The sequence below is a fragment of the Erythrolamprus reginae genome, chromosome Z, assembly GCF_031021105.1.
Source record: "Erythrolamprus reginae isolate rEryReg1 chromosome Z, rEryReg1.hap1, whole genome shotgun sequence".
NCBI classification, from domain to species: domain Eukaryota; kingdom Metazoa; phylum Chordata; class Lepidosauria; order Squamata; family Dipsadidae; genus Erythrolamprus; species Erythrolamprus reginae.
In genome coordinates, this window is record NC_091963.1 from 98,944,614 (window position 1) to 98,968,661 (window position 24,048).

The following is a 24,048-nucleotide window of genomic DNA, read 5'->3' on the forward strand; positions in this document are numbered from 1 at the left end:
AGGGGAATGGAACTCTGCATTAAGCAGAAGGCAGTTTGTTATTCAGGGAGTATTTTTTCTCTGCTGCAAAGTTCAGACTAGGTTCTGGGAAAGGCATTAACTTTGGCCTAGTGGCATTCCAAAAAGATAAGAAAGAGAATGCAGCATAGAAGAGAAAAGTCAGCTCACCAATTTTTAAGTCATTTAGCATCTGGCAAAGAGTTCTTAGCAAGGCAGAAATCAGGTTTCTGAAGCATTCAGAAAATGCTTCAATAAATAGTTAGAATAAGGTACCCCAACTCTAACACCGTATCCATGAACCCCATCCCGATTTCCCCAAAATTCTTTACTTTTATACTTTCTGTTGTGGTTAGCTCTGGCCCAGCTCCTGCCCCAAGGACTGTGGATGTGGGGGAGACAGCCACATGCTGCAGGCCTGTTTTGCCCCCAGTGGAACGCTAGAGGATTTTCCCCATTGCTCCTTGGATATTAATGAAGTGAGAGAAGGCTGGGTTGAGGTGTTGGGTTATTACGGATCAGTTTGCCCCAGTAGGGACTGCCCCTAGGAAAGGGACATTTTTGCCTCCAATAATTAAATTGACCATACATTCTGGAAGGCGAGCTGAAATCAGTTGGTCCCAGTCCTATTCAGCCAGACCTATGAGAGGGGTGGATGTGAAATTCCTGTTTTCCTCTCCCTCTCCCCATACATCCCCTAAGGCCTCTTGCAAACCTATTTCATTCCCTTTCCAAGTCTTCTTCCCAGTCCAGTTCAGGGCACTCACCCTTCCAGTGTCCATGTCCCTTACATACAGCACATTGATTCCACCCCAAAGCCATACCAACTCCCCTGTCTCTGTTGCCTGCTCTTTCCCTAGGGGTCCTCATTAAAGAAGGAGTTCAACTTTTTTATGCATCTTCAGATCTTGCTTCTTTTCCTCCATTTCGTCCCAGTTAAACAAAAAGACTTTCCTGGCTACCTCCATCAGTTCACTCATGGGCTTTTCTAACACTCCCCTGAGTCTCTGAAGTTTCTTTTTGATATCCGGGGCACTTTGGGATATGAAAGCCATAACCAGCATTCGGGCATTTTCTGGCTCAGTGGGCTCAATAGAGGTGAACATTTGATAAGATTCAACAACTGAATGTAAAAGGCTTCTGGGCTTTTGGTGGGAGTTTGGATGATCTGGGAGGGCTTAGACATGTTCACAGTGGGCCTTCCTGTCTTCTACACAGCCCGGACCACCAAAGTTTGGTAGTCTTTTAGGGGGCAGTGCTGATTGTAGGAGTCACAATTGTGTCTCTTGAAAAGAATCTGCATTCCACTTATTTTGGCAAAGCCTGTAGCGCTGGAACATTAGGCCTCTCCCTCTCTTATAATATATTTAAAGCCAGCTATACCTACAAGATGGAGCCAAAATTCTGATAGCCTTTGGGTAATTATTCCCAAATAATTTTTAAATGAATGTTGCATTTTAAAATACAATAAGGCTAGTTATTGAAAGACAAAATTAATATTATGTGTTTGTATAATGTTTTCAATGGAAAAAAATTAAAAGGTGATTTAAAATACCCTTGTTTTCCTCATATTGTGGAGAACATGCTATGGAGAACATAGGGTTGTTGTGGCACAATGGTTAGAATGCAGTATTGCAGCCTGATTCTGCCTACTATCAGGAGTTCAACCCTGACTGCTCATGGTTGACTTAGTCTTCCTTTCTTCCGAAGATAGTAAAATAAGAACCCAGATTGTTGGAGCCAATATGCTCACTCTGTCTAAGTGCTATTGCTATTATTAAAAAAAACAAACTACAAATTAATGAGATTATTTGAGTGACAATTTTTTGGAGGCTTCTTTGTGTAGGTTTTTTTTTAAAAAAAATTCCTTGCCTTAATTGTATAGGAATCAAAGTGAAGGAAAATTACAATAATAAACAGTATTAACCACATTGTGGGGTCTTGGAGTGAGAGGGATCTAGGAGTCCTAGTGGACAACCATTTAAATATGAGCCAGCAGTGTGCAGCAGCTGCCAAAAAAAGCCAATACAGTTCTAGGCTGCATTAACAGAGGGAGAGAATCAAGATCACATGAAGTGTTAATACCACTTTATAAGGCTTTTGTAAGGCCACACTTGGAATACTGCATTCAGTTTTGGTTGCCACAATGCAAAAAGGACATTGAGACTCTAGAAAAAGTGCAGAGAAGAGCAACAAAGATGATTAGGAGATTGGAGCCTAAAACAGTTGCATGGACTGGGCATGGCTAATTTAATGAAAAGAAGGACCAGGGGAAACGTAATAGCAGAGTTCCAGTATCTTAGGGGTTGCCACAAAGAAGAAGAAGTCAACCTATTCTCCAAAGCACCTGAGGTTAGAATAAGAAGCAATGGGTGGAAACTAAACAAGTAGAGAAGTAACTTAGAACTAAGGAGAAATTTCCTGACAGTCAGAATGATTGATCAGTGGAACAACGTGCCTCCAGAAGTTGTGAATGCCCCAGCACTGGAAGTTTTAAAGCAAATGTTGGATAACCTTCTGTCTGAAGTAGTTTAGGGTTTCCTGACTAAGCAGGGGGTTGGACTAGGAGACCTCCAAGATCCCTTCCAACTCTGTTGTTGTTGTTTTTGTTGTTGTTGTTAAACAGGTTTAGAGATACATTGTTTTGAGGAGAATCGCTATTCTGACAGCAAGTTTATGATCCTGTGTAAAATGAGGTCAATGCCTTTAAGGATGCATTCTTTATCATTTAAGAGACAGATCTAATTGAGCCAGTCAGCTTATAGCACTAATTCTTCAGCAGCAAAATAACATTTATTTTTGCACAGATATCAAGGAGCATTGGGGGGACTTTACAGCAGCAGGTCATGAAATGCAATAGGTTGCTTTTTACTTGAGTCAGCCATGTAAACAGGTGGCATAGCAATAGCACATTCTCTTTCCCAGGTTCTAGGAAATTACGAAGGAAAAGGGGGTTGGAGAGGTGGGTCTTTTCTGCCTTTAGGGGACACAACTGATTTCTCTAAAACGACGGCATTTCATCACTCTCAGGAAGGTCTCCACTTTGTGCAGGTCTTTCTTGAAGCAGGATAAAAGATCATAGTTTTTCTGCAATGCAACTTCACTCTGGAGATTGAAATCAAACTTTTCATAGCTGGGTCTCATCAGCTGAAAGTCTTGGGAAGTACCATCGTCCACCTCCTGGAAATAGATGTTGTAAACATGGAAAAGTAGTACAAAAGCATTAAGAATCTCATTTTAAAAGTTATGTCTTTCTCTCTCCCCCCCTCTGTCTCACACACACACTCTCTCTCACACACACTCTCTCTCACACACCCCTACTTCTTCAACTTAGATTTACATTTACTGAGTTAAGTAGTTAAACTAGGAAATTAATTTATAATAATGTATAATTTCTAATATAATATTTCTAATACAGTGGTACCTCTATTTAAGAACTTAATTTGTTCCGTGACCAGGCTCTTAAATGGAAAAGTTTGTAAGTAGAAGCAATTTTTCCCATAAGAATCAATTTAAAAGCAAATAATGCGTGCAAACCCATTAGGAAAGAAATAAAAGCTCGGAATTTGGATGGGAGGAGGAGGAGGAAGAAGGGGAGCAGGACAGTCACTGCCAAAAGAAGAAGATGAGGTGAGGGGAATAAAAAAAATCCAAAAGTTTAAGGCTTAAAAAAAAAGACGGACTTGGAGGTGGCAAAGAGGAGACACGCCTCCCATACACCCGGTACAAAGCTACCTCCCATACACTGCGCCAGAGCGACAAACTGCTGCATGAATCCCAGCGCCCAGTCAGGTCCCACAGAATTGGCCTTCTCCAGGTCCCGTCAACTAAACAATGTCGTTTGGCGGGTCCTAGGGGAAGAACCTTCTCTGGGGGGGGGGCAGCCCTCTGGAATCAACTCCCCCCAGAAATTCGCAGTGCCCCCAGCCTCTGCCCAGTAAATGTATTGAATGTGACAGTATGGATGTGATTGTTTGTTTTTAAATGACTAGTTTTTAAGACACATTTAAAAAAATAATTATTCTATTAATTGGCTTAGGAATGTTTTATATTGTATCTTTTATCAGAATGTTGTGAGCCACCCCGAGTCCACAGAGAGGGGCGGCATATAAGTCCAATAAATAAATAAAATAAATAAATAAACCCAGGCGGTCAAGAGGGGGGAACCTCCCGCTCCTTTGACCGAAAGGCTGCTGCTGCTACCTGCTTCCTCTTCCTTCCCATGCTGAAGGGCTTTCCTCTCCTCTCACTCACTCGCTTTGTAACCGGTGCATCTCTTTCACTGTGGTGACTCCTTGGTTTGGCTGAAGCTGAGTTGATCCAGCCTGGGCGAAGTGCCCCCTTTGGCCTTTCTGTGCCCAGATGCTCTGGGAGGCAACCTCGTGCCGGGTGTATGGGAGGCAACGTGAGGGAGTCACCACAGCAAAGTGGTGTATTCCATCTCCAAGTGTCCAGAGAAAGGAAAACGCTCCATTCACTCTGGGCTGCCCAGAGTGAAGGGAGCATTTCTTTTCTCTGGATGCTGGCTTCATTCACCCTGGACTGCCAAAGCCTCCTTAAATGCCACCAAAAGGCTCCTCTGGCAGCCCAGAAAAGCCTGAGATGATCGGGATTAAAGGAGGTACCACTGTATATAATATGTAATAAAATATATTTTAACATATAGTTACAATGAAATATATATTTTATCCAATATGATTTATAATAATAATTTAAAATAATATAATTTATAATATCTTCAGTATCTGAGGATTGGGACATATTGTGTTTTTATGACTGATTTTGTGTCTTTCTGTTTCATGAACATAAAAGTGCTGCATCACTTTTTGCCAAATCACATTGACCCTTTGAATTCCATTCCACCATGGTCCATGGATAGAGGCATATCTATGGGTGGATGACAGAATTTCCACTTTTCCCAACCTTGGGAAAGCATCGGAATATAGTCTGAGGTCCATATTGCTTACCAACCTTTCAGCTCTGGAGCAGGAGGCCAAGGGCTGTGCTGGTTGCAAATTAATTGGAGAGTTAAATGTGTCTGGAAGATATTAAGGTGAGTAACACTAGAATAACTATAAAGGGCTAATCTCATCCTGAAGATTCCATGATCGTCCTTGCAAATTCATTTTGGGGTTTATTTTCTTTTAATCTTAAAGAATACCTTAAATCCATATACAGTACTTTCTAGTTACAATCTCAAAGTCATGTAATTTCCTTTATCAATAGCTCCATTCGTGTTATAGTTTGATACAGGTACTCTTCAATGTATGCATGCAATTGAGCCTGGAATTTTGGTTGTAAGTCATGCTGGTTATTAAATAAGTTATAAAGTGACCAATCTGACTTCACTTATTTGTGTGTCAGTTAGGCAAATACAAAAAGTAAGCCCATTGCCAAGCCCTCCCACCCTCCCGAAAGCTTTTTTTGGGGGGGCTAGAAACTGGAAGCAAATATTGATTCCCAGCAAGAAACATCATAAACTGAGGACCAAACAGCAGAGTGTGGAAGGCTATAAATTTGCCAAGAGTCCAAAATGAAGTCATGTGACCAAGGAGGGAGAAGTTGTTGGAACTGAGTTCGCAAGGAGAATGACGGCATACAACTGTGACAAAATAAATAAATAATAAACAAACTTTGAATCAATAATCTTTTTGAAAATCCATTGTAACCTCAAATGGTCACTAAGTGACTGGCCATAAGTCAAGCACTACCTACATTTTTCTATATTTCTCTAGTATTAATAAATCAAAATAGCTTTCTCCTTGGAAGGTAATAATTTTGATAACTGGAATTGTTCCAGTTCCTCCCCCAGGCTTTTATATTTTATGTTTGGTATGTATGTGTTGTATGGTTTTAATTGTTGGGGTTTTATATATCTTTTCTTTAATATTAGATTTGTTACTGTTATATTGTTTTTGATATTGTTGTGAGCTGCCCCGAGTCTTCGGAGAGGGGCGGCATACAAATCTAATAAATTGAATTGAATCGAATTTAGGAATAGAGAGGTCTGCCTTCTCTAATTTCATAACATTAGGCAGGTAGGACAGCACAAACCTGTGGCAGCATTTAAAAAGTGCTCCTTGGAAGGGATTGCTTACCCTCATGAGAATTTGGATTCCTTGTTCCAAGTCTTGGAGTTTGTCGTAGACTCTGTCTGAGGTCCCAAATACAAGACTGTTTGTAAACATCCTGCTTAGAAACCGTATAGGATTTAGCCAGGACTGAATGAGAATCAGTGAAAATCTCAGCAGTTCGGTGTCCTAGAAAAATAGATTCATAAAAGCAATTTAATGACTTCTCCTTCAAAGAAGGAGAGCAAGGATAATAGCATTCAGTTGTCTGTTTTAAGCTAAATGGCAATAGAAGTTCAACAGGAAGGAAAAATTCCAGCCAGGGCAAACATCAATTTTCTCATCAGTTCTTTGAGTCTGCTTTAAATCTAGTTTCTTGCTAAACAGCAGTGATACACCTTTCATTGTTGCAAGGTGTATCACTGCTGGATGTAGTATCTGGTGTATCACTGCTGGATGTTGCAAGGTGTATCACTGCATGGACAGTAATAGATAAAAATGCTTCCTGGATGGCTTATAGATGTTTATAGATAAAATATACTGTACTGTATATCTCTTTTGCACCAATGAAAACATGACATGTTAAACTAATCCATAATATGATCTGATTTCTTTTGGGCTCTATATAGGAAATAATTGTTTATAAGCCATAGTGGATGGGTTTTTAGACATTTAATTAAGCCAAAAACAAACGGCATTCTTGCCTAGCTTAAGTATGACATTGATTAAATGAAAGAAAACATAAGAAAAAAAATATATGCAAAGGTATTATTTGGAAAGTAGAAAGCCATGGGATGGATTGGTAAAATATGACTGAGTTCATTATACAAAACCATAATCTATGTTTGTCCTTAACCATGTGCTATATGAATCCATGCTTGTAATTTGTAAAGCATGACTTTGGCTAGTGAAGTAGATGACTTTAGCTTTGGTCTTTCTCAGTATTGAGTTCAAATACCATACAGAAAATCTCCGCATTGACAGAAAAGTACAACATGTTTGCAGAAAATGTATTGCCTTAGTGCTTATCCTCATTCTGTTTTATGTGGTCAACATAAAGGTAACATCATAGGGAAACGTCAAAGGAAAAAAAGATATTGCCAAGGCATGTTTGTGCCATGGTTAAATGCAAAAGATATTGGCCAAAGATATTTGAAATTTGCAAAGTTTCTGTCCTCTAAGGAAATAAGGGAGGTCACCTGTGTTTGGGTGGGGCTGCAGTAATTAGGGCTGCTCCTCTAACATAGAAATGAGAACCTGACAACCAGGGCTGGACTACTGCCCGGATGGAGGGGAACACGGTGGGTTAACGAAAATGGATCTCCACTCCAGAGCACCCAATTTGCACTGAAAGATGTTGAAAGAAAATGAAGGGCATCCTGCATAAGCCATGCTCACAGTGTGGTAGTAAAAAGTTTGGTAGCCCTTCACTGCTGGCAACCCTCCAGATGATTGACTAATGGCATCCCGTCACATTTACCAAGGTGTCTGACTAGCTGTCTGACTCTCCTCCGATGTTTAGAATACATTTAATCCTGTTTGTTAACACTTCTTGGAAACTTTGTGAAAATGGGAAGTTTTCAGATGGGCAACACAAGATTATATATTTGGGGCACCAAATAGAATGAACCATTGTTCTCTTTACCTGAACGGTCATTTTCATAGTAGGGGAGAGATAACAGACAGCACCCTCCCGTTAATTTACCTGTTAGGTTGTGGAGATTCTTTGTTTGTTTTCTTGACTTATACTAACTGTGGTATCCTCCTGAGTGTTTTTCTACTGTATATATGTTCTACTTTTCTGCCATGATTAGCACGAGTTGACCACACTACCTCGGATTTCATCAAAAGCAGGAAAATGGCTACTGGGTGTTGTGGTTGGCTCTGGCCCAGCTCCTGCCCCATGGAATGAGGAGGTGGATGCAGGGGGAAATTCAACATGACACAGGCCTGTGTTATTGCCGACAGAATCAGATCAGAGTTTAGTTTCCTCGGACGAAGAAGAAGGTGGGAGTGACTCGGCAGAGGAGGGCTTGGCACACAGCCAAGGCAGTCAATCTTCCCTATCTTCTATAGCTTCAGGTGATGACATTTTGGACCCACGCAAGCGCAGAACTATGCGTAGAAGAGACCAAGTAAGAACATATTACAGGAAATAAGGGAGGCCACCTGTGTTTGGGTGGAGCTGCAGTAATTAGGGCTGCTGCTATAAATAGCAGCATGTGGGTTCGGCCATTGTGGAAGAATGTCTGTTGCAGTTTTGTCAGGAATCTTGTGTGCTTTTTCACGCCTTTGAAACCAAAGCAGAGCAGCGTGTATGTGTGTCTCCCTTTGTTGGAAGAAGAAGAGGTGTGAAGTTTCTCCACAACTGCTGGCTAAGTACTTAATGACTGCTTAAGGGACATTGTACAGACTACCAGGTTGTTTTGAGAAGAGTGCTCTTTGCAATACAAAAAGAGTGCTTAGTTTATTTTGACTTTTGTGATAAAGAACATTGTTTTGAATTTTCAAACGTGTGTGTGTGTGTGAAATTTGTATCCTTGAATTTTTGGGAGGCTACTATCAGAGAGCCCGACAGAACACCGGGCAGAAAAGATATTGAAAAACAGGCTCAGTCCTCATTGGCTGACGGATGAGCCAACCCACGTCTGGCTGTTTATCTCTCCCCTGTTACGAAAATGACCGTTCAGGTAAGGAGAACAATGGTTCATTATATGGAAAAAAACATGATAGGAGTTGGCTTACTGTTTTTTGTTGAGCTTCTTCTTTCCTCGTGGGTGAAGGGATACTTTCAGAATAACAATGTACAGTCTGAGAATTCCTGTTGGAGTATCGCTGCTCTTCTGGTATATAGGAACGCTCCTTTACAAGTCCCATAAAATGCCACCATTTACAAAGAAATAGAAAAGGTGAGGGCATACAGAGTTTTAAATAACATTTCCTAAAATGTACTTACTGAGCAAAGACGTTAAAATTAGAAGCAACGAAATACTAATATTACTTGGGAGAGTAAGATAGTAAATATTTCGAAAGAGAGCCTTAACTAAAAATTATTATCTTTTGTGGCAACTCTAAATTGATATGGTAATGGAAGACTTAAGAACATATTGAAAGTCTAGTCTCGTAGGGTATTCTGTTTCGAGTGGAGGAGTGAAGGGCTCTTCTGGTGAAGTATCTTTGGACATTTTCAAGACATTAACACCCTTGAAAAAGTCCAAAGATACTTCACCAGAAGAGCCCTTCACCTCTCCACTCGAAACAGAATACCCTACGAGACTAGACTTTCAATCCTGGGCCTAGAAAGCCTAGACCTAAGATGCCTTAAACAAGATCTAAGTATTGCCCACAAGATCATATGCTGCAATGTCCTGCCTGTCAGTGACTATTTCAGCTTCAACCACAACAACACAAGAGCACACAACAGATTTAAACATAATATTAACCGCTCCGAACTTGACTGTAAAAAATATGACTTCAGTAACTGAGTTGTCGAAGTGTGGAACTCATTACCGGACTCCATAGTATCATCCCCAAACCCCCAACACTTTACCCTTGGATTATACACGGTTGACCTATCCAGATTCCTAAGAGATCAGTAAGGGGTGAGTACAAGTGCACTAGAGTGCCTTCCGTCCCCTGTCCTATTGCTCTCCTATATCTCCTATATCTTCCTTCTATTCCTATATCTCTTCTTCTATTCTTTCATTGATATGTTGTATTCCTATAATTTCTCTTCTATTCTTTCTTAAATATATTTTACTATGAGTATATCCTCTATAACCTTCATCATGTATTTTACTATGTGTATACACACTAAAACCCTCATTGTGTATTGGACAAAATCAATCAATAAAATAAAAAATATAAAACACGTCAGGGGGAAAAACACTTTTCCATATCATTTTTTAAGTACTAGTTGTCACACTTTGGCTACCTCTTTTTTATGCCTTAATATATCCTCTGACAGTGGAACAGTGATGGTAAAGCTTTTTGGGTTCATGCGCCAAAAGGGGAGGGGTGAGGGTTGCATGCATGTATCCACACCCATAATTCCATGTGCCCTTTGTGCATCAATGACCCCCCCCTCTGCTTCTGGCATGCCCATCTTTTGCTCTCCCTAGGCTTCAGAGCCATTCTAAGAGCCTGGGAAGGTAAATTAATCAAATTAATCATGTAGAGAGTGTTGCAGTAATCGAAGGTTCGATTACTGCAACGCTCTCTACATGGTGCTATCTTTGAAAAGTGTTCGGAAACTTCAGATCGTGCAGAACGTATCATGGAGCCATCATGGGGCTTCCAAGATTCGCCCACGTTTGTACAACACTCCGTGGCTTGCATTGACTGCCAATCAGTTTCCGGTCACAATTCAAAGTGTTGGTTATGACCTTTAAAGCCCTACATGGCATTGGACCAGAGTACCTCCGAAACCGCCTGCTACCGCATGAATCCCAGTGACCGATAAGGTCCCACAGAGTTGGCCTTCTCCGGGTCCCATCGACTAAAGAATGTCGTTTGGCAGGCCCCAGGGGAAGAGCTTTCTCTGTGGCAGCCCCGGCCCTCTAGAATCAACTCCCCCCGGAGATTAGAACTGCCCCCACTCTCCCTGTCTTTCGTAAACTACTCAAGACTCACTTATACCGCCAAGCATGGGGGAGTTGAGACACCTTTCCCCCAGGCTTTTTAAATATTTTGTTTTATGTTTGGTATGAGTGTGTTGTTTGGTTTTTTAAATATGATAGGGTTTTATATGCTTTTTTAATATTAGATTTGTTCTACTATAATATTGTTTTTATTATTGTTGTGAGCCGCCCTGAGTCTTCAGAGAGGGGCAGCATACAAATCTAATAAATTATTATTATTAAAACGGCCTCTACCCACCCCTCCGCATGCCTTCTGGAGGCTAGAAATGGCCCATTTCCCAACTTGAAAATCATCTGAGCTCACGTGCCCACCGATATGGCTCCGTGTGCCACCTGTGGCAGGCATGCCATAGGTTCACCATCACTGCCCTAGAAAATTCTTTTAGATGAATTTGTGGTGCTTCCAAACTGCTGAAGACTCTAGTTTGCTGTTACCAGGAATGATGATACAACCTGAAAGTTTAGCTGATCTAAAAGATAGACCGCTACTCACAAATTCCTTGTAGGTATTTGTTGCGAGCTGATGGAGATGCTGCGCTCTTAGCACAGCATTGGTAAACAGACTGGAGAGTGGTATTGCAGAGAAGGCTCCTCCATCCGTCCATTGCAGAGCCAAGATAAGCAAGCCAAGGGTAAGCAAAGAGGAAGGTCTATTGGTCCCTGCAGAGGAAGATGAAGGAGGTTGGAGATAACATATTGGTAAGTCCTCCACTCTAACTTATTTATTCATTCATTCATTCATTCATTCATTCATTCATTCATTCATTCATTCATTCGGCTTTTATGCCACCCAATCCTGAAGGACTCAGGGTGGCTTACAATAATAATATAAATACAATATAAATAGATACAAAGCAATAAAAAAGAAGTCGAGCATTATCAAAGACTAAAACCCCATAATAATAATAAAAAACATTTGTTATAAAAAGACAGTCATAATCATATACATGCACACCATTCATACAATTGGCCATAAAATATGTAAATTTATGGACCCCAGGCCTGCCAGCAAAGCCAGTTCTTTGTGGCTTTATGAGAAGCCAACAGGGTAGGAGCAGTATGGACATCGGGCAGTAGTTGGTTCCATAGAATCAGGGCAGCCACAGAGAAGGCCCTCCGCCACGGTCCCCCCAGCCTACATTACTTGGTCGACAGGACCCAGAGGAGGCCAACTCTGTGAGCTCTTATTGGTCTCTGGTATGTGGCAAGAGACCGTCCCATAAATAGTCTGGCCCTGAGCCATGTAGGGCTTTATAGGTAATAACCAACACCTTGAATTGTGCCCGGAAACTAATAGGAAGCTAGTGCAGCTCGTGGAGCATAGGTGATATACGGGTGTACTGAGGTATACCCATGACAGCTCTTGAGACTCCATTCTGAACTATTTGAAGTCTCCGAACACTTTTCAAGGGTAGCTCCATGTAGAGTGCATTGCAATAATCAAGATGGGAGGTGATGAGGGCCTGAGTGACTGTGCCCAGAACCTCCTGGTCCAAGTAGGGCTGCAGCTGGTGAACCAGGTGAAACTTGGCAAAGGTCCCCCTGGCCACAGCCGAAAGGTGATGGTCAAAACTCAGCTGTAGATCCACGACACCCAAAGAGCGGACCCTATCTGAAGGGGACAATGTTCCCCCCCCCCAGAACAATGGATGGACAGATCAAAGAGTCCTTAGGAGGAAATGTCCACAGCCACTGGGTCTTGTCTGGGTTGAGGTTGAGCCTGTGGGCCCCCCTCCAGATCCTTACATCACCCAGGCACCGGCCCATCCCATCCACTGCTTCACTGAATTGGCATGGGATGGAGATGTATAACTGGGCATCATCAGCGTACTGATGATAGCTCACCCCATGCCGTCAGATGATCTCGTCCAGTGGCTTCCTAACTGAAAATCCTTTTCATGACTGGAAGCTTCACACATACAAAAACCGCACATGTGCAAAGGTTCCACCTCTGCTGGTGCTTCAGTTGAGCATTGCACCAGTTGGGTTTCTGGGTGGCATAAGCAAATAGGAACCCAGGTAAAAGAGAAACAGTGCTATACACAACCACACAGAGTGCATGACTTGGACATTCACTCCTTCTTTCTCTTCAAATTGATTGTCACAAGGCTTCTAGGTGAGCTGATAAATAGAAGTCTTTACAGGTGGCCATTGCAGCAATTTCACACATATATGCAGTTCTTGTTTTCTCCATTTGCTAGTTGAGCATTTTTTCAGATACCTGTTTGTGCCAAATAAACCACAATTAGTGGCCTTCTCTCCTTGTTTTTTGTTTCTCCCTTGGGATAATTGGGTCTCAATGCTGCTTCCATTTTATGCTCATCAGTATAAAAATTTTAAATTTCAGTAAAAAACAATAAAAATAAACACACACACTCTTCTAGCTCCTAAATTTAGTAACAACCAGAACTGCATCCTATATTTTGCTTAATGGATATATGTTGCATGGAAAATTAATAAACATGATATTTTTAAATACAAAGGCTGGACTCACTGAATGGATGTCTGATAGCTATTAAAAATTCCAATTTTCCCCTCTATGAAAAAGTAGTAAGTTCCCCACTGATATTAAGAAGCTTACCTGAAGCCATGTTGTATCAGAAAATCACAGAGGTGTTCTTCACTTTTGTTGTTGTCGCTGCCCCTTCCATTCGGAGCTGTTTTTATACACGAATATAATGATACATATATACACAACTATATGTTTATTCATCTCTGGAAGCTCAACAACATGCACTGATGCATATATGGAGGCATATATGTGAATGAGTAAAACGGGAAAGCTAAAACCTGGATTGTATCACTCAGAGGGATGTGAAGGGGAAATTGTCTCAGCTGTGGTCATTGGTTTAGATAGCAGCGAAGGTCATGTATCCTGCTTTCAACCATGTGATTTCAGATGCTGGGCTAGAAACAAGGTCTCGGGAGCTGATCTTCACACTCATCATGAGGTCCTTCATAAAACTGGGCTGCTTTTTGTGGGGGAGGGTGTTGGTGTGTTTGATGGATCCTTTGAATTGAATTGTGTTCAGAAACTGATCAAACCAACAGTAACTGCAGTAAGAACCAGCATGATATTATTTGTAGAACTATCCAAGCAAAGACTTGTGTTAGAATTTGATTCTGTCTGACTCTCCTCCAATAATTAGAATACACTTATTGCTCTTGGTTGAATATTTCCTGGTTCTTTTCTGTCATGGCCTAAGATATTTCATAACTAAAGCAATTAGTTCAAAAGTGCAAAAAAAGAATAGATTACATCAGTTAGGCACCAGCTTCACTCTAAACCATCTCCTTGCCATGGTACTGCCTCAAGCAGATTGCTCTTTAGAGGGAGGATTTTAAGAAGAGACTGGAGAGCTACTTGTCTGAAATGGTGTAGGACAGTGATGGGGAACCTATGGCTGAGTGCCAGAAGTGGCACGCGAAGCCATATCAATGGGCACATGAGCTCAGGTCCAGTGTACCTGCGTGTGCTGGCCAACTGATTTTCAGGCCTTCTGGACCCACTAGGAGTCGGGAAACAAGCTGTTTCCAGCCTCTGGAGGGGTTAGGTGGGGAAGGCCAGTTTTTCCTCTCCTCAAGCTCCAGAATCTTTCTAGGAGGCTGGGGAGGGTGAAAATGGCCTTCCGCACCCCTTAGAGGTCCTCCAGAGGCTGGAAACGTTCTGCTTGTCAACTTCTTGTTGGATCGGAACTTCCTTTTTTTTTGGCCTCCCCAGGCTTTAGAGCCTTTCTAGCAGCCTGGGGAGGAAAATGGCCTCCCACACGCAGACACAGAGGCCAGAAATGCTCCGTTGTCCAATTTGAATATTTCTGGGCTCTGGAGGACTTCCGTGGGGGCATTTTTGTCCTCCCCAGACAAAATACGGTGAAATACGGGCATGTCAGGAGTGTAGCTTGGTCATGCATAGGGGGCATGGAATTATGGGTATGGGCACATGCTTACACTCCCCCATGTGCTCCCCCCCTTTTGGCATGCAAACCAAAAAAGTTTTGCCATCACTGGTCTCCTGCTCGAGCCTGGGGCTGGACTAGAAGATCTCCAATGTTCCTTCCAACCCTATTCTATGTTCTATGTTTTGCACTGTTAATGTGTCTGCTTACATGCTGAACTAAATGTTATCAGCCAAATGTTTTTGTTTAATACTGTATGTGGGGGAAGTGTAGATTTATTTATTATATTATTAGCCATATTATTATCATACCTGGACTGATGGATTCCTGAGGATTAAAGAATGTTTTAAGATCTGATTTTATAACACCAAAATCAATTTATATATTTATATGATTTTTATCTACATTTTATATATTTATAGATATTTTTAATGTTATTGTTTTTTATTGCTATTACGGCTATTTTATATTGTTATTAATTTAATTGATTTTTTAATATAACGGGGTTCTAAATTAATGGATGATTGGGATAAATATGCTTGTGGTTATGAGTGGAATGACTGGCATAATGATTGGGTTGGCGGGGGTGGGTGGGGTTATGGTATGGATGAGATGATTGATAGTAGTATGAATGATAGAGTTGGCCCACCTGACGCCCGGGAGACAGGAGAGGAGGGGGCACCGATCTCTGGGGTGGCAGAGGGTCGGAATATCTCTGTGTTGCTGGGGAGAGGCAGATACGGCGGGGGTCACAGAGTTAGCCGTTCCAGGGGAACGAGGGACCGTTGCTTAATAACGGTCCCTTGTTCCGGCTCTGTGAACCCAATCTTGGGTACTGGTGATGAGTGTAACTCTGGCCCTGGGCTCAGGTTGCTGCTGCTCAACGCCAGGTCGGTGGTAAATAAAGCTCTCCTCATCCGGGACCTGATCCTGGATGAGGAGGCCGACCTGGCTTGTATTACTGAAACCTGGCTGGGCCCGGAGGGAGGTGTTCCCCTCTCTGAAATTTGCCCAGCCGGGTTTCAGATATGGCATCAACCTCGACCCCAGGGAAGGGGGGGAGGAGTGGCTATTGTTGCCAGGGAGAGCCTTTGCCTGCGTAGACTCATTGCTCCGGAAATTGCGGGTTGCGAGTCTCTCTTGATGAGGTTGGACTTAGGGGTTCAGGTGGGCTTATTTCTCACGTACCTGCCTCCCAGCTGCGTGTCAAAAGCCCTGCCTGTGCTACTCGAGGAAGTAGCCGGGTTGGCGGTGGAGTTCCCCGGACTTATTGTCCTGGGGGACTTCAATCTGCCGTCACTCGGCGAAACCTCTGGGTTGGCACAGGAGTTCATGGCCACCATGACAGCCATGGACCTGACTCAAGTAGTTCAGGGTCCGACTCACGAGGGAGGACACGCACCTGACATGGTATTCCTTTCTGAGCAACTGAGTAATGGTCTGAGACTAAGGGGCTTAGATGCGTTGCCTTTGTCATGGTCAGACCATTTCCTACTACGGCTTGACTTCCTGGCTCCAATCCTTCCCCGCAGGGAGGCGGAACCAATTAAGATGTTCCGCCCCAGACGCCTGATGGACCCTGAGGGCTTTCAGACGGCGCTTGGGGTTATACCAGAGGCACTTGTCCACAGTTCGGCAGAGTCTCTTGCGGAGGCCTGGAACAAGGCCGCAGCGGAGGCTCTTGACCGGATTGCGCCTTTGCGACCTCTCCGAGGCGCTAGACCCCGTAGAGCTCCATGGTTCAACGAGGAGCTCCGGGAGTTGAAACGCCAGAAGAGACGTCTAGAGAAGCGATGGAGGAAGAGTAGGTCTGAATCCGACCGAACACTTGTAAGAGCTTTTATTAAGACTTACAAAGTGGCGCTCAAGGCGGCAAGATGCGCGTACCATGCCGCCTTGATTGCATCAGCGGAATCCCGCCCGGCCGCTCTGTTTAGGGTGACCCGCTCCCTTCTTAATCAGGGGGGAGTTGGGGAGCCCTTACAGAGTAGTGCCGAGGACTTTAACACGTTTTTCGCTGATAAAGTCGCTCGGATCCGAGCCGACCTCGACTCCAATTGTAAAACAGAGTCGACTGACAACGAGTCAGTCGAGGTGACTGGGGCACGTACTTGTCCACCTGTCTGGGAAGAGTTTGATCTGGTGACACCTGATGAAGTGGACAAGGCCATTGGAGCTGTGAGTTCTGCCACCTGTTTACTGGATCCGTGTCCCTCCTGGTTGGTTTCGGCCAGCAGGGAGGTGACACGGAGCTGGGCCCAGGAGATTACCAACGCTTCCTTGGGGAGGGGAGTTTTTCCATCACTCTATAAAGAAGCGCTTGTGCGCCCCCTCCTCAAGAAGCCCTCCCTGGACCCAGCCGTACTTAACAACTATCGTCCAGTCTCCAACCTTCCCTTTATGGGGAAGGTTGTCGAGAAGGTGGTGGCACTCCAGCTCCAGCGGTCCTTGGAAGAAGCCGATTATCTAGGTCCCCAGCAGTCGGGTTTCAGGCCCGGTTACAGCACGGAAACCGCTTTGGTCGCGTTGATGGATGATCTCTGGCGGGCCCGGGACAGGGGTTTATCCTCTGTCCTGGTGCTCCTTGACCTCTCAGCGGCTTTCGATACCATCGACCATGGTATCCTTCTGCACCGGCTGGAGGGGCTGGGGGTGGGAGGCACTGTTCTTCAGTGGTTCTCCTCCTACCTCTCTGGCCGGTCGCAGTCGGTGTTAGTGGGGGGCCAGAGGTCGACTCCTAGGTTTCTCCCTTGTGGGGTGCCTCAGGGGTCGGTCCTCTCCCCCCTGCTATTCAACATCTACATGAAACCGCTGGGCGAGATCATCCAAGGACATGGGGTGAGGTATCATCAATATGCGGATGATACCCAGCTTTACATCTCCACCCCATGCCCAGTCAACGAAGCGGTGGAAGTGATGTGCCGGTGCCTGGAGGCTGTTGGGGCCTGGATGGGTGTCAACAGACTCAAGCTCAACCCGGATAAGACGGAGTGGCTGTGGGTTCTGCCTCCCAAGGACAATCCCATCTGTCCGTCCATCACCCTGGGGGGGGAATTGTTGACCCCCTCAGAGAGGGTCCGCAACTTGGGCGTCCTCCTCGATCCACAGCTCACATTAGAACAACATCTTTCAGCTGTGGCGAGGGGGGCGTTTGCCCAGGTTTGCCTGGTGCACCAGTTGCGGCCCTATCTGGACCGGGACTCATTGCTCACAGTCACTCATGCCCTCATCACCTCGAGGTTCGACTACTGTAATGCTCTCTACATGGGGCTACCTTTGAAAAGTGTTCGGAAACTTCAGATCGTGCAAAATGCAGCTGCGAGAGCAGTCATGGGCCTACCTAGGTATGCCCATGTTTCACCATCACTCCGCAGTCTGCATTGGCTGCCGATCAATTTCCGGTCACAATTCAAAGTGTTGGTTATGACCTTTAAAGCCCTTCATGGCATTGGACCAGAATATCTCCGAGACTGCCTCCTGCCGCACGAATCCCAGCGACCGATTAGGTCCCACAGAGTGGGCCTCCTCCGGGTCCCGTCAACTAAACAATGCCGGTTGGCGGGCCCCAGGGGGAGAGCCTTCTCTGTGGCGGCACCGGCCCTCTGGAACCAACTCCCCCCGGAGATCAGAACTGCCCCTACTCTTCCTGCCTTCCGTAAACTCCTCAAAACCCACCTTTGCCGTCAGGCATGGGGAAACTAAACATCTCCCCCTGGGCACGTTGAAGTTATATATGGTATGCCTGTATGTGTGTATGTTAGTATAGGGGATTTTCTTAAACTTATAATATTTTAATTAATTGGATTGTATTGGATTGTTTTTCACTTGTTGTGAGCCGCCCCGAGTCTTCGGAGAGGGGCGGCATACAAATCCAAATAATAAATAAATAAATAAATTCCATTAAGGAGGTCTTGGTGAAAGAAAGAGCCCCCTCTCCTGCTTTTCCCATAAAAAAACATTTTCCTACCCAAATGCCTCTCTGCCTGAATTTATGGAGAAGCTCTTGGACATTCAAGCAGTGTCATGGAGCCCTAGGCTAATGGCCTGGGGTGAGAGTGACATACAGTGATACCTCGTCTTACAAACGCCTCATCATACAAACTTTTCGAGATACAAACCCGGGATTTAAGATTTTTTTGCCTCTTCTTACAAACTATTTTCACCTTACAAACCCACCGCCGCTGCTGGGATGCCCCACCTCCAGACTTCCGTTGCCAGTGAAGCACACGTTTTTGTGCTGCTGGGATTCCCCTGAGGCTCCCCTCCATGGGAAACCCCACCTCTGGACTTCCATTGCCAGCAAAGCGCTTGTTTTTGCAATGCTGGGATTCTCCTGCTGGGATTCCCCTGCAGCATCGCAAAAACACAGAAGTCCGAAGGTGGGGTTCCCTATGGAGGGGAACCTCAGGGGAATCCCAGCAGTGAAAACGGGAGCTTCGGCTGGCAAAAGGGGTGAATTTTGGGCTTGCACGCATTAATCGCTTTTCCATTGATTCCTATGGGAAACATTGTTTCATCTTACAAACTTTTTACCTTAAGAACCTCATCCTGGAACCAATTATGTTTGTAAGACAAGTTATCACTGTATTAGCAAAAGGCTTCATCATGTCAAAGTTAGGGTTGAAAGCATTTGCCTCTCATCACCATTTATGCAAATTTTCATCACATACCCCCTCCCACCAAACCATCATCTGGTGCTGTAAGCCACCACCACCCCCAGCTGATCATTGGCCTCACAGGGCTCAGAATATCACTTTGCTTTGTTCCACTTTGCTTGGTTTCTCTGCATCTCATGTAACATGATGCCAGGCTTTCAAATATTGTGAATAGTTTGTTGTATTGACAACTATCAATCCCCTTTATCAGTGTCTCTCCCTCCCAACAAGGTGCATAGATTGATCCATGGCATGACAGGGGTCCACCTGCAGGAGACAAAGCAAGAGAGTTAGCAACATTTGAGTAACATGACTGGGACCTGTCTTGTGTGCATATGGTCAACGGAACCATCTTAATAATAATTCCCCCTTGTATGTCATGCACAGCCACCCAGGTAGCCTCTGTAACTAGATATCCTTTCCAATACAAGAGATATTGGAGGTTGCCTCTGAGTCACCTGGAATCAAGGATTTCAACTACCTCATAATGGTCCCTGTATATGGGACCAGGGGTTTTCAGAAGGTCTCGAGTTACTAGTTACTTGTACAGGTTTAAGTAGACTAACCTGAAAAATAGGATGCACTTTCCTTAATGTTGTGGTTAGCACTGGCCCAGCTCCTGCCCCAAGGACTGTGGATGTGGGGGAGACATCCACATGCTGCAGGCCTATTTTGCCCCCGGTGGAATCTGCTGATGAAGGCTCCTCTGACCAAGAAGACATGAGTGACAGGAAGGAGGAGAGTGTGGCAGACAGCTCAGAAGGAGATCAATTATCTAGCTCCTCCTTGGATTCAGAACAAGAGTTAATGATACAGCCACGCATGCGGAGAGCGATGCATAGGCAACAAAAACTGAGAGATTATTATCAAAGAAAATGAGGCCACTTGTGGTTGGGTGGGGCTGTGGTAATTAGTGAGGCTGCTATAAATAGCAGCGTGTGGGTTTGGCCATTGTGGAGGATTATCTGATCGTTGTGTTTCGTGACTGCTTTACTGACTTTGACCTTTTGTGTGCTGATTTCCCCCCGCTTTGAAACTAAACCAGAGCAAAGTGTGTTTTACTTTGTGAAAGAAAAAGGACTGTGAATTGCCTCACAGCTGCAAGCTAAGTATCACAGAACTGATAAGGGACTTGTACAAATTACCAGTTTGTTTGGAGACAAAGTGCTCTTTGCTATACAAAAAGACGGCTTGGTTTAAGTGAATTTTCATTATAAAGAACATTGTTTTGAATTTTCAAACGTGTGTGTGTCTGAAATTTGTACCTGTGAATTTTTGGGAAGATTCTACCAGAGAGCCCGACAGAACACTTAATAAGGGTGGTAGTTTCAAAGGTTAATCACCTGACTTATTGAGAATGGGCCAAGATACTTAGGACCTGATTTCTCACCAGGTATTTGAAGCTTTAGATATTTAGTTGATAAATTAAAATGGTGGAGTCAAGGTCTGTCCAGATCTGCAAAAAACTTATTAAAGTCCTCAGCACTACCATGCAAGAGTTCATCAACCCCCCTCTGAATAAGAAGGGAGTGAGTCATCCTAAACAAGGCAACTGGGTGAGATTCAGCAGATGCAATCTGGGCAACATTATATTGTTGCGCTGAGTGCCACTTGGTAAGTCTTAACATAAGCACTTGCCAATGTTCAGTCAGATTCACATTTACTTTTCTTCCAATGCTTCTCTTGATGTCTCTTCTGGCGTTTCATCCCCTGGAGGCCCTCAGTAAACCAAGGAGATCTCCAGGGTCCACTGCCATAGAGAGATCACAAAGTCGCAATCTGGTCAAGAGCCCCCGCTGTTACCATAAGGGACTCTGCTGAACTGTGTACAAGCGATTCCGGTAAAACTCCAAGCACTTTCTGAAAGCCCTCTGGGTCCATCAGGCATCTGGGGCGGAACCTCCTAATCAGTTCCACCTCCCTCCGGGGGAGGGTTGGAGCCTTAAAATCAAGCTGTAGCAGAAAATAATCTGACAGTGACAAAGGCAAGATATCTAAACCCCTTAATTTCAGATCATTACTCAATTGCTCTGAGAGGAATAACATGTCGGGAGTGTACCCGCACCCTCGTGAGTTGGACCCTGAATTACTTGGGTTGCCATGGTGGCCATGAACTCCTGCACCAACCCAGAGGACTCGCCGAGTGATGGTAGGTTTAAGTCCCCCAGAACAATGAGTCTGGGGAACTCCACTGTCAACCAATCTACCTCCTTAAGTAGCACAGGTAGGGTCATTGACACACAGCTGAAAGGCAGGTATGTGAGCAACAAGCATACCTGAAGCCCTAGAACCAACTTCACAAAGAGCAAAATCACAACTCACAATCTCAGGAGCAGTGAGTTTGCACAGGCTGAAGGTCTTCTTGGCTATAATAACCATTCCTCTCCCTCTTCCCTGGGGTCATGGCTGGTGCCACACCTGAAACCCATGTGGGCACATTTCAGAAAGAGGAGCTCCTCCCTCTGGGCCCAGCCAGGTTTCAGTCACACATGCCAGGTCGGCCTTCTCCTCCAGGAGTAAGTCCTGGATGAGGGGAGCTTTATTTACAACCGACCAGGCATTGAGCAGCAGCAGCCTGAGCTCAGGGTCTGGATTTCGTTTGTCACCAGTACCTCAGGCTGAGTTCATGGGGCTGGAACAAGGGATCGCTTTCAAGCAGCGAGCTCTTGTTCCTCACGAGTGGCCTACCCCATGTCTCGCACCATATCTGCATCTCCCCAGCAAAACCAGAATATTCTGAGCCTCTGCCACCCCAGAGATGTGTTCCCCCACCCCTCCCACCTCTACAGCACCAGGCAAATTGACCCTTCCATTCATAATATTCATCCCAATCATACTCTCCATCCAATCATCTGTCCTCAAAAGTTTATACTCCCTATAATTAATTTAAATTAATTAATTTATCCCCTCCACACACAACCTACGCTCCCATAAAATTACATAATTATTAACTAAAATAAAGTTTCTATAAATTAATTAAGCACAAGATCTAAAATATAAATCTCCTCTGCCAAGGGTGTATCTTCATTGCCTTAAAAGGAAGGCAATAATGTTCTTAAAAAGTCAGTTTGTTATAAATAGTCCAGCTTGGAGAAAGAGTTGTCATTTTGGAGTGGCCAACTGATTGGTAAATGGTAAACAATGTTCTGAGTCTATCAAAGTTTATATACACTCCGTTTTTATGTCCCATTACACAGTCTAAATCAGCTATAGAAGCTTGAGTCCAAGATCTAAAAGGGGAGGTCGCTGACATGCTGGTAAACTCAAAAAGCAACCCCATCATCAATATTTAGAATAAATTTGAAAGAATGCTTTAACTGCTGTGTCCTCTTTTGGGTGGGCTCAGTATCACCTTTCCTTCTTCTGCAAATTCCAATAAGTTTCAGTCCTCCTTCTTTTCCTCAGTGAGCAGCTCTCAACTCCGCCGCACACTCTCCCTTTCCACTCCTCTCTCTTTGTAAATAAATCGATTACCATCCATGTTATTGTATGCTCTGGGAGGTCGATTATAAAGTGCATTCCAATCTCCTGCCATGGCCTACTGGGTTCGGCTACTGGTTGAAACAACCCTAACAGTCTACCAGGCCATGGTTTGTTCATGGCACAGACCAGACAATTATGTACAAAAGTCTCGACCTCTATTCCCAACAGGCTATCAAAATTATTGTCTCAGAGGATGTAATGTTGTTTATACGCTGGAGGAACCGGTGTGGTTGCTCCGCCGCTATCATTATGAAGGTCGAGTTGTGTAGCTTCAGTGGGTACAAGATCTACCCCGGCCATGGCCACCGCTACGCTCGTACGGACGGAAAGGTTTTTCAGTTTTTGAATGCAAAATGTGAGCCTGCATTCTTGTCTAAGAGAAATCCCCGTCAGATCAATTGGACTGTTTTGTACAGGAGAAAGGACAAGAAAGGACAATCGGAAGAGATACAAAAGAAACGTACACGCCGTGCTGTTAAGGGCCATAGAGCAATCACAGGTGCTTCTTTGACTGAAATAATGGCTAAGAGAAATCAGAAGCCTGAAGTACGAAAAGCTCAAAGGGGACAGGCCATTAGAGCTGCCAAGGAGGCAAAGAAGGCTAAGCAGGCAACTAAGAAAACAGTTCCCTCTACAACAAAGGCACCAACAAAGACTGCACCAAAACAAAAAATTGTGAAGCCTGTGAAAGTTTCTGCTCCTCGTGTTGGTGGGATACGCTGATTTGTGCTGATTTGATTATGTCAAATAAAATTTTGACTATTAAAAAAAAAAGAATCCAATTATGGCCAGCGGGTTTGACATCATGGCACCTCTTTAACACTGAGGCATGAAGGCTGATAAGCATGTATAACTTATCTCTCTTCCAGGCTAGGCCATTCCTATTAGTTAATATGCTTGTATGGTCAGCTAGCCAAGGGTCTGTTGCCAATGCCTTCCTCAACTCATCATACCATGGGTTTAAGAGATTACCCTCTACTTCTCTTTCCACTTTCTGACATGGGGTTATCATATCCTATATCCCACTTTCCCCTTTACTGTTATATTGTGGAAGGCGAGATAAGGCATCGGCCATGAAATTCTTACCAGTCGGAACATATTTCAATCTGAGCCTGAATCATTGGAAATATTGAGCCCACAGCATCTGTTTGGGAGACAATCTCCTGGGTGTTTGGAAGGCTTCCAGATTTTTGTGGTCTGTCCACACTTTAAATGCTTGGCATGTGCCTTTCAACAGATGCTGCCACGTGAGAAGAGCCCAATGGATTGCAAAAGCCTCTTTCTCCCAAATTGCCATCCTCACTCT

The 24,048-nt window shown here is 44.1% G+C and overlaps 2 protein-coding genes across 2 annotated transcripts; one reads left to right on the forward strand and one right to left on the reverse strand.

Annotated features, from left to right (window-relative positions):
- Positions 1-2,976: 2,976 nt before the first annotated feature.
- Positions 2,977-13,299, reverse strand: LOC139153858 (somatotropin-like). The gene is made up of 5 exons (XM_070728274.1): positions 13,290-13,299; positions 11,202-11,425; positions 8,814-8,930; positions 6,096-6,257; positions 2,977-3,177 (listed from the first exon to the last, which is right to left on the reverse strand). The coding sequence occupies exons 1-5, from the start codon at positions 13,297-13,299 to the stop codon at positions 2,977-2,979; spliced, it is 714 nt and encodes a 237-aa protein (XP_070584375.1).
- A 9,654-nt stretch (positions 13,300-22,953) lies between these two features.
- Positions 22,954-23,519, forward strand: LOC139175732 (large ribosomal subunit protein eL24-like). The gene has a single exon (XM_070766967.1). The coding sequence runs from the start codon at positions 22,992-22,994 to the stop codon at positions 23,463-23,465; it is 474 nt and encodes a 157-aa protein (XP_070623068.1). The 5' UTR covers positions 22,954-22,991; the 3' UTR covers positions 23,466-23,519.
- Positions 23,520-24,048: the final 529 nt, after the last annotated feature.

Coding starts and splice junctions, on each gene's coding strand:
- LOC139153858 (XM_070728274.1), bottom strand. Junction 8,931..11,201: donor CAAATACCTACAAGGAATTT/GTGAGTAGCGGT, acceptor GGACTTGTAAAG/GAGCGTTCCTATATACCAGA. Junction 6,258..8,813: donor AAGAAGCTCAACAAAAAACA/GTAAGCCAACTC, acceptor CTATTTTTCTAG/GACACCGAACTGCTGAGATT.
- LOC139175732 (XM_070766967.1), top strand. CDS start 22,992: ATGAAGGTCGAGTTGTGTAGCTTCAGTGGGTACAAGATCTACCCCGGC.